This window comes from Haliotis rufescens, unplaced genomic scaffold, assembly GCF_023055435.1.
Source record: "Haliotis rufescens isolate VD_foot unplaced genomic scaffold, xgHalRufe1.0.p SCAF_21, whole genome shotgun sequence".
Classification (NCBI taxonomy): Eukaryota; Metazoa; Mollusca; class Gastropoda; order Lepetellida; family Haliotidae; genus Haliotis; species Haliotis rufescens.
Window position 1 is genome coordinate 12042187 of NW_025963902.1, and position 20505 is coordinate 12062691.

Below are 20505 nucleotides of genomic sequence, written 5' to 3' on the forward strand. Positions count from 1 at the left end.
ATAAGGGTAAAATGTGCCAGAAAGGCTAGTTGTTTAACATGAACAAGTTGATTTTCAAATGCGATATAGGTACAATAGATAAATAAAAAAAGGTCATGGACTTACTCATTTTGAGGGTTTCATTTGAAGTTAGAAAACTCTGTCTTTTTCACTCATTTAAGCCCATATGAAATATTTGATCATGTCAGAAATAAAAAAAACTTGCAAGTGTAAAGAAGAAACTCGACTAGAAATCAGCCATTTGTACATGTCTGATAAAGTTCATACCAGCCTTTCAAAGTTATCCGCAATTTTGACATTTGACATTTACGGTTGGCCAAAAAGGGCTCTTAGTCTGGTGCCAATTACTAGCGCCCTCTTCTGGCTTTGCACTGTCCCTGGTATCCCAACTCGCTGTTTGAAACGCCCAGAAAAGGTAACACACGGTGGCAGAACTATTTGATTGTTGCGTCGTGTCTGTGCAATGACGTGCGAAGGGATGACACTCACATGGTGTCGACTTCTTCAGGTGTATACTGTAAACAGCTATATTTCTGCGCCGTTAAAATATTGCGAATACCACACCAAAGACAATACTGCGATGAGATATTTTTGCGAGTTGCCGTGTTGAGATGACCTCTCGATTACCAAACAATAGACAGCTTCTCTCTGAAGCTAGTTAATCTGAGTTGGCCGGAAAGTTGACCGGAAGGGATTGTGACCAATTATCAAATACGATAATTGACTCAACTCAGTGTCATGACTGTGAGTTTGAATGCAAACAAAATTGTGGACAAAATTGCAAAGGACACTGACGCAATCAAGCGTGGTTGGAAGAAGGCAGGATTACTGTGAGGTAACAGTGACACTAATTGGTTTGTTTACACTGTCATTTGTGATGTTTTGTGTGACCATTCTGCATTCATTTGTGTTTTTAACCTATTGAGTAACTTGTGGTTCTGGTTGATGATTTCAATATTTGATGACGTGTTGCAATGAATAAAGTATGTATGTATTATTTATACTTATTTTTGCGTTTTTAATTTTTGCTATTGAGTCTCGTTCGCTAAACTCGCAATAATAAAACGGTCGCAAAAAAATCCCTGTTTACAGTATCTGCTTGCTTCACATTATTGATGATCGGTAGGAACTATGACGAACTGGGGAAAGAAGTAAACATTTGGCAGTGCAACAATAGGAAGAGGGGAGATGTCAGCATTGTATTGCATATCTATTAGGTATACATAGGATAACTGATTAATTTAAATCCCAACTCTTCGACTCACAGGATCTGTTCAACAAAACGACAAAGTCCTTTCCATATCCAATAGAAATCTCTGCATAAAGCAGAGTGGATGGTAGGATTCTGACTATATCATGAGTATGTGTTTATGAACCACTATCAAATAGTGATGACACAAGGTGTTGGCGAAAAGATGAGCCTATCCTGACCCACCGGTGGCACCCGTCACACATACATGCAAAGTCAAGTCAACTGTTCACCGGAAACGACAAGGGAACATATGGTACAAGTCAAAATAGGGAATTGCATCGGACAATTTTTTTTGTCACTGATGCGTCAAATTTGGAAATGTCCTCCACATGTCTACCATAAAACATTTTGAATGCTTTACTGAGGCCTTGAATGTGGTAACCTTGATCAATCAATTTTTTAGCAAGAGTCGTGTGACGCTCTTTGAGTGAGTGAGTATGGTTTTTACGCCGTTTTTAGAAGTATTCCAGTGGGATTCGAACCCGGGGCTTCGGTGTGACGAGCGAATGCTTAACCACGAGGATACCCGACCGCCCCTGGCGCTCTTTGAAATCTTGGCAGAAAGAGCATGCTCGTTTGTATCTCAAAAGTTGTGAAATGTAAACACCAAAGGCTGGAACTGCTGGAATATTGCTAGACATGAAGGGAAAGTTAACTATTTGAAAGTTGAAGTCTTCCCTCTTGTCATACAGTCCTGTGGACATTCCACGAAAGGCCAGACGAAAATCCTTTAATGATCGAGACCAATCTGCACTAAATCTACTAACCAGGAATGACAGCCTTTGAATACGTGTGATTTTACGGGCGCGTAGTTGTGAAGACGGTACTGGTGAAGGCGGAGACAGACAAAACGTGTTCGGCGGTGTAGAGCGGTGTAGAGCGGTGTAAAGCGATGTAGAACACAGGAACACTGCGGTGTAAAGCGGTGTAGAGCGGTTTAGAGCGATGTAGAGCGGTGTAGAGCGGTGTAAGGCGGTGTAGAGCGGTGTAGAGCGATGTAGAGCGGTGTAGAGCGGCGTAAAGCGGCGTAAAGCGGCGTAAAGCGGCGTAAAGCGGTGTAGAGCGGTGTAAAGCGGTGTAAAGCGGTGTAGAGCGGTGCGTAAGTGAAGGATGAACATTTCTGGAACAGAAGCAGTTTCTTACGAGTCTCAGTCTCAGTGAAAAGGGGAAAGGCCATGAGATGATTCGTCCCGAGTGCTTGTGTCCTCAGAAGAAGAAGCTGAGTGTTATAGGTTATGGTGTAGGTGTATTACACTTCACGGCGTTGGAACTTTGTTGGTGGTGATATAAACCAACGGCGGCCATCTTGTATTGGGCGAATATAACTGGCACGAATCATATACTGAGTGTTACTTTGTCCTTTGCAGGGTTCGAATATATGTTTGATACCTCTACATCGAAAACACACTAGGTGTATCTCCTATTTATACTGTAGTTAAAGGTAGGTGAAGTTATCAATATGTCCCTGGCAATATGCTTGTATAATGTTTGTGTATTTTTTGGATTTTACCTTGAATAAATTTTAACAGTACATGTCATGATGAGGATATATACTGATACATGGATACCCGTGAAGATCCGGGGTAGAATAGGTCTTCAGCAACCCATGCTTGCCGTAAAAGGCGACTAACGGGATAGGGTGTGGTCAGGCTCGCTGACTTGGTTGATGAATGTCATCGATCCCAATTGCGTGGATCGATGCTCATGATATCTATCACTGGATTGTCTGGTCCAGACTCGATTATTTACAGACCCCTGTCATACAGCTGGAACATTGCTGAGTGTGGCGTAAAACAACAAACAAAACATGTGTGCCATAAAGTGAAACCTTGTTAATCTGGACGCTGTGAATTAATAGACACAGTTTAAAACATAGACACCTTGGTGTCCTACTCGATACGGAACTTCGCCCAGAAAAACATATAAAGAACATTTCTAGCAAGTCAGGAACGTGGGAAAAATCCGGAAATATCTGACAAGAGATGCTATCACACTTGTTCAGTCCTTGATTGTCTCGAGTAGACTACTGTATTGTTCTTTTGACAGGTGCACCCAAACTTCTCACTGCCAAACTGCAGCGCATCCAGAATACAGCAGCCAAGACTATATCCCTATGTCCACAACGTGACCACATTACACCAGTTCTCAAGGACCATCACTGGTTATCGATACAAGTAATATCACCTACAAGAGTGAGTGAGTGAGTGAGTGAGGTTTTACGCCGCTTTTAGCAATATTCCAGCAATATCACGGCGGGTCACCTACAAGAACCTGTGCAGAAGATTATTGCGCTCGGCATTAAGGTGCGTTCGCCCGGAGAGCAAAAGGTCCGGGGTTCGATCCCGGGTTGCGTCATACCAAAAGACGTTAAAAGATGGTACTTGTTGCTACCCTGTCTGGCGCTCGGCATTAAGGGGCTAAAACAAGGTCTGATCGCCTCGGAGTCGGTACACCGTGTCTGAGTGGGGTATTCATGTCAAACTGCGGCATGGTGTCTCAGTGGGCTAGCACTATAAAATCGGCATTAGTTCGGACGCGTACAAGTAGCCACACACACACACACGTGCATGCACGTCGCTATATAAGTGCAATAATCTTGGACATCTGTGTAATCTGGACAGATGTCTGAAACGGGCCTATATCTCAGTCCCACGCCATGTGTCTCATTCAGGGTGGATGAACAGGGTAGCTTAACGTGGTAGTTTCTTTGACACGTGTGTGAAGTAATGGAAAAGTGAACAGATGAAATTAACAACTTTATTAGTAAGTTTGAACATTGTCATTCTTTCCCTCAAATATGTTTTTGATAAAAATATATGCGAATGACATTGAAATTATTGACAAGTTTTCGAAACGAAATACGTCGATTTCCGTGTTGTTGTTGTCGACGTGTTTACGTTGTTGACAGTGGACAGAGAGAAATGTGTACATATCATAATCAAATAGTGTAACAGTGTTTCATGAGAACTACTCGTGTCTGTGTCTTCCGTGTTTGAAGCGGAAGGAAAGCCAGAAGTGGTGCAGGGCCTTTGCGGTTACCACACAGTAAAACACGCAGCTACGGTGAGTGAGTGAGTGAGTGAGTGAGTGAGTGAGTGGGTGAGTGAGTGAGTGAGTGAGTGAGTGGGTGAGTGAGTGGGTGAGTGAGTGGGTGGGTGGGTGGGTGGGTGGGTGGCTGAGTGAGTGAGTGAGGGAGTGAGTGAGTGAGTGAGTGATCGACTGAGTGACTGAGTGAGTGAATGTAACGCCGTTTCTAACAGGTCTATCAAGCTGTGTCAACTTCATGTGAGAAGACAGCACACGACGAGATCGTGGACATTTACCACTTCAGTAAATCTCATGAACACGGGAACTTACAGAGCGCCGATGATGTGGACGAATTTGGGACGAACTACAATAGTAAAAAGAAATAAACCGAAACATGATCATCGCAAACATATGGACACTCTAGAGCAAGTAGATTATCAAGAAAGTTTTACTAACTAAACGGGCAACTTGCCTAAAAAGCCATGCTACTTCAGGACGTTTTGGAATTCTTGGAGCTGGTTGATAAACACAAGAATAATTTGTATAAAAAGAACTGATGTCTGATTGTATGACAGTTACAAGTGTAGTCCATGTCAGGTAAAATAAAATATCAGAAATTACAACTGGGAAGTATGTGTCTAATGTTGTATAGCAGTCAAACTAATTGAGGGTAACAAGACACTAGACACTTTACTACTCTCAAAATGTACATTGTAAATTATTTATTCATAGCAGTGTATAACATGATTTCATTGTATATAGTCAAGTAATTTCATTGATGTATTGTAAATAATGTATTTGCCCATGTAAAATCTTCGGGTTCAACTCTGGAGGAAATAAAGAAATTCATTCATTCATTCACTACTAATTTTAGTTCGTTATAACCGTAGTTCGTTATAAGCATATATACAGCATAACTACAGCAAATAGTCGGGACCAAAAAAGTAAGTTCGTTATATCCGTCAGTTCGTTATAAGCGTGTTCGATATAACCGTAGTTTACTGTAATCGAATTATATACATGTACAATATCGAATGAAACAATATGGTCGATAGAAAATATATAAAGATGGTATAACGATGTTCACTTGTGGACGGGAAGGGTGAGTGAGTAGGATTTTACGCCGCTTTATCACTATTTCAGCAATATCACGACAGGAACACCAGCAATGTGATATAGACACTTTACCCATGTGGATAATCGAACCCGGACATTCCTTGTGATCAGCGAACGCTTTAACCACTTGGCTATCACATATGGAAGGATGACCAAATAGATTGAGTGAAAAACATAATGACCACTCGAACTTGTTACAACTTTCAGGTGTCGTGAGTATATACTGATGACACTCGTCGGCAATATTACTTATACTGCAGTATATATCGCGGTTCGAATGACACTTGATATTGGACGGAGAGCGGAAGGTCCGGGGTTCGATCCCCGACCGCGTCATACCAAAAGACGTTAAAAGATGGTACTTGTTGCTACCCTGTCTGGCGCTCGGCATTAAGGGGCTAAAACAAGGACTGGTCGGCTCGGAGTCAGTATACTGTGTCTGAGTGGGGTATTCATGTTAAACTGCGGCATGGTATCTCAGTGAGCTAGCACTATCAATTGGCATCAGTCCGGACTAGTACAAGCAGCCACAGAAACACACACACGTACATGCACTTCGCTATATAAGTGCAATAATCTTGGACGCGACGTTAAACCCCATTTCACCTCACCTCACCACCTTGATATTGGAAGCTCTTTATATTTTTTTGTTCCTCACACATTGTCAAGTTCATAGTTTATATTAGCGAACCAAGAAGGTTAGAATGATAAACAAATCACGCAATCTCAATGTCAACACGTGAACAGGACTTCCGCAAGGATGTGTTCTGCTTCCCTTGTATTTCAGTACGACCTACTTACTGCTATGTTGGTACAGCTAGGGAGATGCATGTTGTGATGTAGCGTGGAGATCATTGCTGTTCGTTGCACACACTACTGGCAGGCTATACATACTTTAACACTCAACAAGAAGACGATCAAAGTCTAAGAACAGGTATGTGTGAATTTTCCTGAAACAAAAATGCATGGTAATAAAAGGAATATGCTCTCGAAACTACTTGTGATGCATGTATGTAGTGAGCACTGGTAATCAGATATTCCGCACTGCAATCGAAACAAATATACAACAACTAGCTATCTTACTTAAACTGACACCCAATCTATCATTATTGTTGTGTCTTTAAATAGCGAAAAGTGAATATCATATGTATGTGTGTTTGTTTGTTTGTTGTTTAACGCCGCACTCAGCAGTATTTCAGCAATACGTGATCATCGCGTGATGTACATGTGACTCGTTTGCAGTGTGGGATAAAAATACCTCAGTACGCGGAAACTGACACATCTTCCAACATGACTAATTTTAAAAAAAATTAACGAAAGGGTTAATCTGTACACCTAACTAGTAAGCTACTCGTTTTTATCTGTTTTTTCGATACAGTTGAGATGAAATGGGGTTGAACGTCGCATTATTATTATTGCATTTATATAGCGACGTGCGTGCGTGCGTGCGTGCGTGCGTGCGTGCGTGCGTGTGTGTGTGTGTGTGTGTGTGTGTGTGTGTGTGTGTGTGTGTGTGTGTGTGTGTGTGTGTGTGTGTGTGTGTGTGTGTGTGTGTGTGTGTGTGTGTGTGGCTGTTTGTACTAGTCCGGGCTAATGCCAATTTTATAGCGCCAGCCCATTGAGATACAGTCACAGTTTAACATGGATACCCCACTCAGACACAGTATACTGACTCAGAGCCGACCAGTCCTGGTTTCAGACCTCTTGCCAAGCGCCAGGCAGGGTAACAACAAGTACCATCCGTTAACGTCTATTGGTTAAGCGCGGCTGGGTATCGAACCCTCGACCTTTCGCTCTCCGGAGGTGTGATTTACTCGATTTCTCATTCCACATATCACACACGTCCTTTATTTATATTTTAAGACTTGTCATCCTTGTTCTATATCCCCACATGTAAGTTAACTACTTATATACGCCATCAGCTAGCTGTAGTTGATACCCGTGACGATCCGGATTCGAACTTTTATCCAGCCCATTCTAGTCGTAAGAGGCGACTAACGGGATCGGGTGGTCGGGCTCGCTGACTTGGTTGATGCATGCCATCGTATCCCAATTGCGTGGATCGACCCTCATGACGTAAATCACTGGATTATTTATAAACCGCCGCCATATAGCTGGAATATTGCAAACAAACAAACAAACAAACAAACAAACAAACAAACAAACAAACAAACAAACAAACAAACAAACAAACATGTTGTATACTATAATCAAATTACTATTTGATTTTAGGTGTGCTTGTTCATTAGGTTTGATTTTATATTGGCATGTGGTGTTCAGTTTTTTAGAAAGCATCCTGCCTTTTCTGTAATTGCGGCAATCGCTGTGAGATCAATCAATTGTGTGTGAAGAGAGCTGACAGGTTGGCTAGTGTGGATATGTCAACTTTATTTTTTATTTTGAACTATTCGAGTCATCAGGGGGTATGTCAAGTTTAATTTTGATACTTGGGACTCCCAACTGAGTTCAAGACAACCGGGAATGCGATACAACCAGTTAGACAGATCCGAGTATAAATGGTGATAAATATAGAAGGAATTTGCCGGGAGCATTGGGGATTCGACACTTCCAAGTTTGGCATATCAATATTCGACTATATATTGCTTACTCACTAAACTCAACCACGACTCCAAATAATCGGTAGGTCAGTGTAATCTGTCTGGTTCCTGCAGACATTTCTATTTGTACCGATGTTTCACATCAACACTTCCCTTGCCTCGTATATAGGAAAAAACTCGTTGTAGCAACTCTTTAGTGACGAAATACGGTATTTATCTTAATGTAAAACCGACTGAAATGCTTTGAGTCTGCATCGATGTTACTATGGTCGGAGTCATGAGTGAGTGAGTGAGTTGGGTTTAACGCCACTTTTAACAGTATTACAGTTATAATGCGGCGTGTCAGCTTAATGTGGGAGGAAAGCCCGAAGAGATGCAGGTCTCACACGTTTACCACCTCGGTGAAACCCACGAGCACGGGTATGGAGCTGACAAACCTAGAAACATAATCGGGGCGAACCGGGATTCGAACCCACAATCATAGCTTTCTGTCGTGCCCAATGGACGCAACTCTGCACAGCGAATCGCGACGCCTCAGACGACTGGGCCACCCGTGCCCCCTCGGAGTCATGAAAATCGCAAAGAAAATACATAACAACTTGTACACATGTCTTCTCTTGTCAAACAATTAGTTATTTTCTGACCTGACCAAGTTGACATTTTCACTATGGTTGCGCACCGCATGAAATACCAGCTTGGAAGGTCAATCGATGAACTATACATACCATCTATATGTTGCCGATGGAATTGTGGTAATCGATAACCGATATTCCACTGAACATGTTTATCCTTTTTACTCGTTGCAGGTCCTCGCCAACCAACACAATGGTGCAACACGTGTGTGTCATGTGTAGGCTAATGGCTGAAGTGAAGATTATGCCAGTTGTGGAATCACTGAATGAATTCGGCTGTTTGTCGGAAGACTTCTACCAAGACCTGAAAAAAACATCTGTATCAAAAAGAATAAAATGGCGCGGACTCTTACGAAAGATAAACTCAAATCAACAGAAATTGGCCAGGATGATATTTGTCCAACTCATTCAAAGGGTTAATCCAGAGATTGGGGATGAGCTTGAGAAGGTCAGTCAAATCTGTTGTGTGTGTGGTCTCATTGACAACCTCACCGCTGATAAGTCACAGGATGATCAAATAAAATTCATGTCACTCCAGTTTCCGAAATCAACTCACACATGGGAACCTCTCCGAAGGTCAAAATCCCTTGATATCCTTATACAGTATTCATGTTCCAGCTTGGAGGACAAGCCATCCAAACCTGCAGACAAACCTCAGTCTGATACCTATCAAGATCATGGTACTGGGTATATTAGAGCCGTTTACAATAGGTCTGGGTTAGGTGATGAAGACTCACATGGAGAGCAGTCAACACACCTCACTGAATGTCATAGTGAAACGGTAATCCCCTGTGGTGACTCTTTCAGTACAGATGAGACTGTAGACTCTGACGAAACTCCCCCTGTTGAAGTCCAGAACTACGCACCTTTCAATGAAGACAGCCAGTCGGATGCTGATGCTGATTTTGAAGAATCTGCAAGTTATATTGATGCACCTGGGAGGTTCTATAAGTCAGACTTTGCTGATCATACCTCGGAAGGTACAGCAACAGCAAACATTGACCAACCCAGCGCATCTGTAGATGTAGAAGATTTCGCGTTAGAGAAGGCCACCAAAACACGTGGGAAGATCATCTACGAAGATGCTAAAGAAGTGGGACACAATCCAGTTGAGCAGGTGTGCGGTCCTGATGAGGGGGAGATGCTAGCCTTTGAAGATCTGGTGCCACAGGTTACGAGCATGGTTCCCACTAAACATGTCGGTAGGTGCAAAGTCCAACTAATACAAGTTTTTATTAATTTTCAAACACCCATTCCATATCCTTATTATAATATTAATCAGTCATATCATAAATCCAAGAAACATGAGTTCTAGAATATGTTTATCATTTGTTAAAGAGTTTTCACACATTTGTTTATAAGTATTGGAAATTGATGATGGAGATTCAATTTGCTCCTGTTGAGTTGAGCAATATTCCCTCACAATATTTAGTGAGTGAGTTGTGTTTAACGCTGCTTTTAACAGTATTCCAGTCAAATCACTGAGTGTCTGCTTAATGTGGGAGGAAAGCTCAAAGTGATGCAGGTCTTAGACGTTAAACACTTCGGTGAAACCCACGAGCACGGGTATGGTGCTGACAAACCCAGAAACATAATCGGGGCGAACCGGAATTCGAACCCCCAATTAAAGGTTTTTGGCGGACTCAAATCTGCGCATGCACAGCGAATCGCGGCGCCTTAGAAGATGCCTCCCACAATATTTAAATCGTAATATCAGAATGAAGAATTGATGTAAAGTGTCAAGGTTACGACAAAGACAATTTACTTGATTTTCTATCCCATTAGAAGAATGAGACATCAGGTATTTCTATGGTAAGATGCAGATTTGCACAAGCCGACTGATGTCTAGGAGATATTCTTATTTTGAATATTACAGGCAGACATGCTACAAAAACGACACCAGTTCTATCGCAGGTACGATTAAATGGATGTTAATTGTATGTCTACATACCATGAAGTTTCAATTTAAGCTAAGCATGTAATAGTTGCATGAGGTAAAAGTACATATAGATTATATGTATTAATGCATTTCTCAGTATGTTTCATATTTCAATTCTAGTTTCCCATTGTAACAATATCGATGTAACCTGTTTTCGTTATTATTCTAAATTCACCGTAAACGTTTCGATGCTTATATCGTTTTTGTATCAAAGATATAATTCTTGAAAGTAATTTTATTACGCTTTCAGACAATGCCACATATTCCAGTGACGCCCCTTGTTTGGATATTGCAAGTACTGCTGGTGCTCACCGTCGTTGTAGTCGTGATTCATGTTCTGCCGACAGGCCTCCTGCTAAGCATCATAGCGCTTATATGCATACATTTCTTCAGAAGCAGGAATGGCTAGAGAAGAGCCGGCGTGGTCATCTATGGCTTTATCAGAGCTCATGGCGTTTCAAAAGTGTTTGTTCGCTGCACTATGTTATAGCGACGCTCGTAAATGGACGAGGTTGGGGATTTGCAGAACTTTATCACTTTGCTCTGACTGAAACCGTAGTGTTATGAATTGTAGAAACGGTAACACACTCGAAAAGAATAATTTTCGAGAAACTTATTTGAAAACAAGCATGCCACTTCGGAAACGCTAGAATGATATGTAATTTGTGATTAGTCCCTTATAATATTGCTGAGAATCTTGTCGGTTGTGTTACTCAGATCAACGTAATTAATGTGTTTTTTAAGAATTTGAGTTTTGTTCATTCATATTTGGAATTGTTATTTGTCATCAGATACAGATTACATGTTGGCTAGTTGGAATCCTACAAATCTAAAGTAGTTTGATGTCTATGTCATATGAATGGATAAATAATAATATTTTCAGCATTTTAATAATGATTTAGTGATATTTCCCAGAAAGTTTGATGTTTCAAGAATGTTTTGTTCAGTTGAATTAATTTCCGAATGCCCAGTTCCTCAACTAATCAAAATAGCATAAATTGTAATGCTTCATTTTCACATTCAAGGTAACAATCCAACATTCAAAATTCTCAAGTTCACATGAATGAGGTCACGCAAGGGTACAAAGTCCCATGTTAATATAATGTCCCATGTCGTGTAAGTGATTGGCCATTGCTGAGGATGTCAGTCATAAGGTCAAGGGAGACTACTCGTTCTTGCATGTTTATATCGATATATACTCTTGTTGCTGATAATTTCTGGTTTCTTTTTAATGGTTTGCCTTTGCTATCAATGTGCTTTGTTGATGACAGACTAACATATTTGAATTCAAATATTTCTTTGTTGTACTTTTGATGTGGAACTGGTATGATCATTTAAAGATTGAATACAGTAAACTACGGTTATAACGAACTCAAAGGGACTACTAATTGTAGTTCGTTATAACCGTAGTTCGTTATAAGCATATATACAGCATAACTACAGTAAATAGTTTGGACCAAAAATGTAAGTTCGTAATATCCGTCAGTTCGTTATAAGCGTGTTCGTTATAACCGTAGTTTACTGTATATCAGTTTTGCTAAAGTATACTTTAAAGTAGTCGGAGCGAAAGGTAGTTGATTCCATCCCCTGGACGTTAAAATGTTGCTATTGTTGTGACCCTGCCTGACGCTCAGCAGTTATGGGATAACCCAAGGCACGTACCGTGAGATGCAGCTTCAAACCATTTCGTCCAAAGGAAAGTGAGTTGTTCTGAACGTTTCTATCATGCACTGTGCTTTGGTTTGATTTGGTTTGTTGTTTAACGTGGCACTCAACAATATTCCAGCTATATGACGGCGGTCTGTAAATAATCGAGTCTTGACCAGACAATCCAGTGATTGATATCATGAGCATCGATCCACGCAATTGGGATCGATGACATTCATCATCCAAGTCAGCGAGCCTGACCACCCGATTCCGTTAGTCGCCTTTTACGACAAGCATAGTCGCCTTTTACGGCAAGTATGGGTTGCTGAAGACCTATTCTACCCCGGAATCTTCACGGGTCTCAATCACTGTGCAGATTACGTTAACTGGATGAACATGTCAGGTGAAATGGGAAATGATTACTACTGATATTTTCGAAATAAAAATTATGATTTTGCAGAAGCAATTATTGTCATTACATTGAATTACAGAGATAAATATCCTCTTTAAAGTATGTTCTCCAAAGTCAAGTGAGGTACTTTGAACGTTTCTAACACTGATTGTACAGATATCAGTTATCTACTTTAATGATAGTGTTTGTTTTCTCGGAACAGAACATAATTATAATTCTCTCAGGCCGAGATAACAGAGTGAGGCGGGCGGAGGATTAGCTGGGATCTTGAACAGCTTTCATCACGATATCAGTATACAGTCAAGTCTCATTAATCCGACACTCGTTAATCCGACACTAATGATGGCAATCGATTAAATCAGTGCTATTCAGACCCGTTAATCTGACGGTCTCGCACTCCGACTTCGACACACCGTGACCTCATTTGGAGAGCTGGGTAGAACTCATCTTCTCGTAGAAAATAAAATAAGAATGATTTCAATTTGGTCGAAGGTGTATATAGAAAAATTAGTGACTGTCCAATAGTTAATACATTTTCTGGTATCAAGATACAATTACCAATGATGGAATGTTGAAATGGCTCACTTATATGGAATTGTTTTATATCATCTTCTTTGTGAAAATTAATCATTTCACGCAAACAATAAATTAGTAACTTGGAACGTAGGTGTTGCAAAGTCATCTAAATGTTCCACATATCGAATCTTCACATTTGACAATAAGCTTGAATCATATTTATAGATTACTTAATAAATAAAGCGACGAAACGCTTTTAATATCCAATAGAAATCTCTGCATAAAGCAGAGTCGATTGTACAATATCATGAGCATGTGTTTATGAATCACTATCAAATAGTAATGATACCAGGTGTTCGCGAAAAGGTGAGCGTATCCTGTCCCACCGGTGGCACCCGTCACAAACACATGCAAAGACAAGTCAATTGTTCACCTGAAAAAAACATGGGAACATATGGTACAAATCAAAATGGGGAATTGCAGCCGACATTATTTTTGTCATTGATGCGTCAAATTTGGAAATGTCCTCCACACGTCTACCATAAAACTTTTTGAAACATTCACTGAGGCCTTAAATGTTGTAACCTTGATCAAACAACTTCTGATCGAGAGTCGACTGACGCCCTTTGAAATCTTGGCAAAAAGAGCATGCTCGATTGTATCTCATAAGTTGTGAAATGTAAACACCAAAGGCTGGAGCTGCTGGAATATTGCTCGACCTTAGAAAAGGTGTATTTTTAGGGCTCCAAGCCGAAAGGCTGTAGAGCCCTATTGTAATCGTTCGATTTATTAGGGCTCCAAGCCGAAAGGCTGTAGAGCCCTATTGTAATCGTTCGATTTATTATTATTATTATTTATTATTATTATTATTATTTATTATTCCGCCGATTTTTGTACCTGCCCTAGCAAAATAACCACGAGCTCGATTTTGTTCAAATTTTGTGTGTGTTTGTAGACCGTTGGGTACTAGTGCCCGCCAGAAAGCCAAGGCCGTAGGCCTAAAGGCCAAGGGCAGATAACTGAAAAACAAGTATTTTTTGACGATATATTTTGCCCTGTTGCTCTACAACCGTTTGCCCGTTTACTTTCAAACCTTGCATGTATCTACTGCTTAAGTTGCTTGATATTTTTTGTTCTTTGACTTTGGTCATTGATCATATGGTTTGGCAGCCATATTGGATTCAAGGTTTTGACAGGGTTTTATGGGCACCTGTCTTCAAATACTATCTCCTCTGAATCCGCTGCATGAAATGATTTCAAACTTTTTGAGAATTGTCTCCATACAGAACACAACAAATGAGCATAGCCGTTTTTTTATATCTTTTTTAGTTGCGGTCATATTGGATTTTGATTTTGATAAAAAAATTCACCCAAGTACAAATACTGATGGAAGCGCCTCATAAATCTACTATAAACCCCCATTCACTGGCTTTGCAGATACCCTAGCGTTCTCCACAGCCTTGTTCAATATTATGTGTACTACCCTTGACGACCAGAGTTAGAATTGGCCTTTTTCAAACGATGCTTGTCTCAAGAGGCAACTATGCTTGACACAGGAGGCGACTAATCGGATTGGGTGATCAGACTCGCTGACTTGATTCTTCATTTCTCAATTGCCAATTGCTACGGTACCTTATTTTTGACAGCGTTGTTAAAAGCAAACCATTTGCAAACCATTTGCGGATTAGAATATGGAGGTCGGCATTTAGTCCACTCTGGGAAACTGTGGCACACGCCAATTTGGTAGCGGCAATGTCCTGCAAACGTGGACTATCTTTTGATGGAGTTGGTACAAGCAAACCATGTGCGGATTCGAACATGGTCGAAGTCAAACATTGGTTAAGAATACACTGGGACACATGTCATGATGTCTCACAAGCGGTTTATTACATTTAACGGCGTTGGTACAAGCAAACCATTTCGGGATTCGAACATGGTTGTAGTCAAACATGGGTTAAGAATACACTGGGACACATGTCATGATGTCTCACAAGCGGTTTATTACATTTAACGGCGTTGGTACAACCAAACCATTTGGGGATTCGAACATGGTCGAAGTCAAACGTGGGTTAAGAACACACTGGGACACGTGTGGTGATGGCTCACCAGCGGTTCATTACATTTGATGGCGTTGGTACAAGCAAACCATATGCGGATTCGAACATGGTCGAAGTCAAACATGGGTTAAGAACACACAAGGACACGTCTGGTGATGTCTCGCAAGCGGTTCCTTAAATATGATGGCGTTGGTACAAGCAAACCATTTGAGGATTCGAACATGGTCGAAGTTGGAAATTGGTTAAAACATCCTGGGACACCCAAGCACATGTCAATTTAGTAGTGGTGATGTCTCACAAGAGGTTCCTTACATTTGACCGCGTTGGTACAGGTAAACTCTTTGAGGATTCGAATATGAACGATGTCGGAAACAAGTTTAGCACTTTATCTCAGCAATGCGACAGGAACCCGGGGTCCGGACGAACGCAGAACGCTAATCCGTTTGACTGGAGCCCAACTGACAAAGAAGTTACAGCCTGTTAAAGAGTCCCCAAGCCGAAAGGCTGAAGAGCCCCAGTGTTAGCGTTTGATTTAATATTATTATTATTCCACCGATTTTTGTACCAGAGCTAGCAAAATAACCACTGGCTCGATTTTGTTCAAATTTTGTATGTGTATGAAGACCGTTGGGTACTAGTGCCCGCCAAGGCCGTAGCCCCAAAAGCCAAGGGCAGATAACTAAAAATCAAGACGTTTTTAAAGATGTATTTCGCCCTATTGCTCCGCAACCTCTTATCCGATTATTTTGAAAACTTGCATGTATCTGCTGTTTGAGCTGCTTGACATATTTTGTTCTTTGACTTTGGTCATTGGTCAAATGGTTTGGCAGCCATATTGGACTGAAGGTTTTCACAGTGTCTTTTGGGTACCTGTCTTCAAACGCAAACAACTCCGAGTCCACTGCATGAAATGCTTCCAAATTTTCTGAGAATTGTCTCCACACACAACACAGCAAACTCTCATAGCCGTTTTGGGATATCTGTTTTAGTTGCGGTTGTATTGGATTTTGATTTTGATAAAAAAAATTACCGAAATTTTACTTTAACGATCATATCTTGTAAGCTTGTTGACAGAAACTATTGCAAGTTTACATGAAGTTAGGTATCATATGCATCTTATTTTCTGTTCTTGGGTGCATGGAAAAAGTAACAACACTTGGTGGTAATATTTGATTAGAATTTGGGACACCCCTGGAACACGCCAATGTCCTGCAAACGGTGACTATCTTTTGACAGAGTTGGTACAAACAAACCCTTTGAGGATTCGAACATGTTTGATGTCGGAAATGGGTTTAAAACAGACTTAGCACACGCCAATTTCGTAGCGGCAATACCCTGCAATTTGTGCCTACATGTGACGGATTTGGTACAAGGGAACCCTTTAAAGATTCGAACATGGACGTTTGTGCACAGTGTAACTTGGAGCCCGCCATTGCTGCTTGCAGCTTTAATTATTATTATTATTATTATTATTTATTATTATTTATTATTCCGCCGATTTTTGTACCTGCCCTAGCAAAATAACCACTGACTCGATTTTGTTCAAATTTTATGTGGGTTTGTAGACCGTTGGGTACTAGTGCCCGCCAAAAACCCAAGGCCGTAGGCCTAAAGGCCAAGGGCAGATAACTGAATAACAAGTATTTTTTGACGATATATTTTGCCCTGCTGCTCCACAACCGTTTGTCCGTTTACTTTCAAACCTTGCATGTATCTGCTGCTTCAGTTCTTTGATATTTTTTGTTCTTTGACTTTGGTCATTGATCACGTGGTTTGGCAGCCATATTGGATTCAAGGTTTTTGACAGGTTTTTTGGGGTACCTGTCTTGAAATACTATCTCCTCTGAATCCACTACATGAAATGCTTTCAAACTTTCTGAGGATTGTCTCCATACAGAACACAACAAATAAGCATAGCCGTTTTTGGATATCTTTTTTAGTTGCGGTCATATTGGATTTTGATTTTGATCATTTCTTTTTACCGAAAATTTACTTTTAAGATCATAGCTTGTAAGGTTCTTAACAGAAACTATTGAAAGTTTGCATGAAGCTTTGAGACTATGTGTAGCTCATTTTGTCCTGGGTTACATACTGAAAGCACCACTGCTTGGTGTGGTATTATTTGATTTAAGAAAAAAAATCAGACTTGAGTACAAATATTGAAGGAAGCGTCTCATAAATCTACCATACACCCCCATTCACTGGCTTTGCAGATATCCAAGCGTTCTCCACAGTCTTGTTCGGTATTATGTGTACTACCCTTGACGACCAGGATTAGAATTGGACTTTTTCAACCGATGCTTGTCTCAAGAGGCAACTATGCTTGTCACAGGAGGCGACTAATCGGATTGGGTGGTCAGACTCGCTGGCTTGATTCTTCATTTCTCAATTGCCAATTGCTACGGTACCTTATTTTTGACGGCGTTGTTTAAAGCAAACCATTTGCGGATTAGAATATGGTCGAGGTCGGAAATTGTTTAGTACACTCTGGGAAACTGTGGCACACGCCAATTTGGTAGCGGTAATGTCCTGCAAACGGTGACTATCTTTTGACAGAGTTTGTACAAGCAAACTATATGCGGATTCGAACATGGTCGAAGTCAAACATGGGTTAAGAACACACTGGGACACGTGTGGTGATGTCTCACAAGCGGTTCATTACATTTGATGGCGTTGGTACAAGCAAACCATATGCGGATTCGAACATGGTCGAAGTCAAACATGGGTTAAGAACACACTGGGACACGTGTGGTGATGTCTCACAATCGGTTCATTACATGTGATGGCGTTGGTACAACCAAACCATTTGGGGATTCGAACATGGTCGAAGTCAAACGTGGGTTTAGAACACACTGGGATACGTGTGGTGATGTCTCACAAGCGGTGCATTACATTTGATGGCGTTGGTACAAGCAAACCATATGCGGATTCGAACATGGTCGAAGTCAAACATGGGTTAAGAACACCCTGAGACACGTGTGGTGATGTCTCACAAGCGGTTTATTACATTTGATTGCGTTGGTACAAGCAAACCATATGCGGATTCGAACATGGTCGAAGTTGGAAAATGGTTGAAACATCCTGGGACACCCAAGCACATGTCAATTTAGTAGTGGTGATGTCTCACAAGAGGTTCCTTACATTTGACGGCGTTGGTACAGGTAAACCCTTTGAGGATTCGAATATGAACGAGGTCGGAAACAAGTTTAGCACTTTATCTCAGCAATGCGACAGGAACCCGGGGCCCGGACGAACGCAGAACGCTAATCCGTTTGACTGGAGCCCAACTGACAAAGAAGTTACAGCCTGTTAAAGAGTCCCCAAGCCAAAAGGCTGAAGAGTCCCAGTGTTAGCATTTGATTTAATATTATTATTATTCCGCCGATTTTTGTACCAGAGCTAGCAAAAAAACCACTGGCTTGATTTTGTTCAAATTTTGTATGTGTATGAAGACCGTTGGGTACTAGTGCCCGCCAAAAACCCAAGGCCGTAGGCCCAAAGGCCAAGGGCAGATAACTAAAAGACAATAATTTTTTTGAAGATGTATTTCGCCCTATTGCTCCGCAACCGCTTATCCGATTACTTTGAAAACTTGCATGTATCTGCTGCTTGAGCTGCTTGACATTTTTTGTTCTTTGACTTTGGTCATTGGTCACATGGTTTGGCAGCCATATTGGATTCAAGGTTTTCACAGTGTCTTTTGGGTACCTGTCTTCAAATACTATCTCCTCTGAATCCACTGCATAAAATGCTTCCAAATTTTCTGAGAATTGTCTCCACACACAACACAGCAAACTCTCATAGCCGTTTTGGGATATCTGTTTTAGTTGCGGTTGTATTGGATTTTGATTTTGATAAAAAAAATTACCGAAATTTTACTTTAACGATCATATCTTGTTAGCGTGTTGACAGAAACTATTGCAAGTTTACATGAAGTTAGTGTATCATATGCATCTTATTTTCTGTTCTTGGGTGCATGGAAAAAGTAACAACACTTGGTGGTAATATTTGATTAGAATTTGGGACACCCCTGGAACACGCCAATGTCCTGCAAACGCTGACTATCTTTTGACAGAGTTGGTACAAACAAACCCTTTGAGGATTCGAACATGTTTAATGTCGGAAATGGGTTTAAAACAGACTTAGCACACGCCAATTTCGTAGCAGCAATACCCTGCAAGTTGTGCCTACATGTGACGGATTTGGTACAAGGAAACCCTTTAAGGATTCGAACATGGACGTTTGTGCACAGTGTAACTTGGAGCCCGCCATTGCTGCTTGCAGCTTTAATTTATCTTGAAATACGTTTCCCAGAAAATGTATATCGATTATCTTAATTAAAATTCGCAAGGTGCTTATACTCATCAGCGAATTCTGAAGTAGTTTCATTTAAACTTACATGCTTTTTTTTGTCAGATGCATTACACCCCAGAATAATTACTTTTGTTTTATTATTAATTAATAATAAGTTTCCATCTTTTGCAATACAAGTCAAACCAATCAAAGAATTTTGTCTTTTATTGAAAGTGCGAGTAGGGCAGTAACATCTACATATGAAAGTACAAACAATATTTGTGAAGTCTTTTATTGAAAGTGCGAGTAGGGCAGTAACATCTACATATGAAAGTTCAAACAATATTTGTGAAGTCTTTTATTGAAAGTGCGAGTAGGGCAGCAACATCTACATATGAAAGTACAAACAATATTTGTGAAGTCTTTTATTGAAAGTGCGAGTAGGGCAGTAACATCTACATATGAAAGTACAAACAATATTTGTGAAGTCTTTTATTGAAAGTGCGAGTAGGGCAGTAACATCTACATATGAAAGTTCAAACAATATTTGTGAAGTCTTTTATTGAAAGTGCGAGTAGGGCAGTAACATCTACATATGAAAGTATAAACAATATTTGTGAAGTCTTTTATTGAAAGTGCGAGTAGGGCAGTAACATCTACATATGAAAGTATAAACAATATTTGTGAAGTCTTTTATTGAAAGTGCGAGTAGGGCAGTAACATCTACATATGAAAGTACAAACAATATTTGTGAAGTCTTTTATTGAAAGTGCGAGTAGGGCAGTAACATCTACATATGAAGTGAAGTCTTTTATTGAAAATGCGAGTAGGGCAGTAACATCTACATATGAAAGTACAAACAATATTTGTGAAGTCTTTTATTGAAAGTGCGAGTAGGGCAGTAACATCTACATATGAAAGTACAAACAATATTTGTGAAGGATCAATGATAATATCAAATGAAGACGTATCCAATTGTAAACCAATGTAATTATGCTCTGTAAGATACAATCTCATTAATGTACACACAAAAGTAGAATGAGAATGATCGTAGAA

General features: G+C 40.5%; 1 protein-coding gene across 1 annotated transcript; it reads left to right on the top strand.

Moving 5' to 3' along the window:
* The first annotated feature begins 6193 nt into the window (after positions 1–6193).
* Positions 6194–12382, top strand: LOC124145770. Its single transcript, XM_046515683.2, has 4 exons — positions 6194–6329; positions 8760–9787; positions 10462–10499; positions 10775–12382. The coding sequence occupies exons 2-4, from the start codon at positions 8779–8781 to the stop codon at positions 10931–10933; spliced, it is 1206 nt and encodes a 401-aa protein (XP_046371639.2). The 5' UTR covers positions 6194–6329; positions 8760–8778; the 3' UTR covers positions 10934–12382.
* Positions 12383–20505: the final 8123 nt, after the last annotated feature.

Coding starts and splice junctions, on each gene's coding strand:
- LOC124145770 (XM_046515683.2), top strand. CDS start 8,779: ATGGTGCAACACGTGTGTGTCATGTGTAGGCTAATGGCTGAAGTGAAG. Junction 9,788..10,461: donor GGTTCCCACTAAACATGTCG/GTAGGTGCAAAG, acceptor TGAATATTACAG/GCAGACATGCTACAAAAACG. Junction 10,500..10,774: donor CGACACCAGTTCTATCGCAG/GTACGATTAAAT, acceptor TTACGCTTTCAG/ACAATGCCACATATTCCAGT.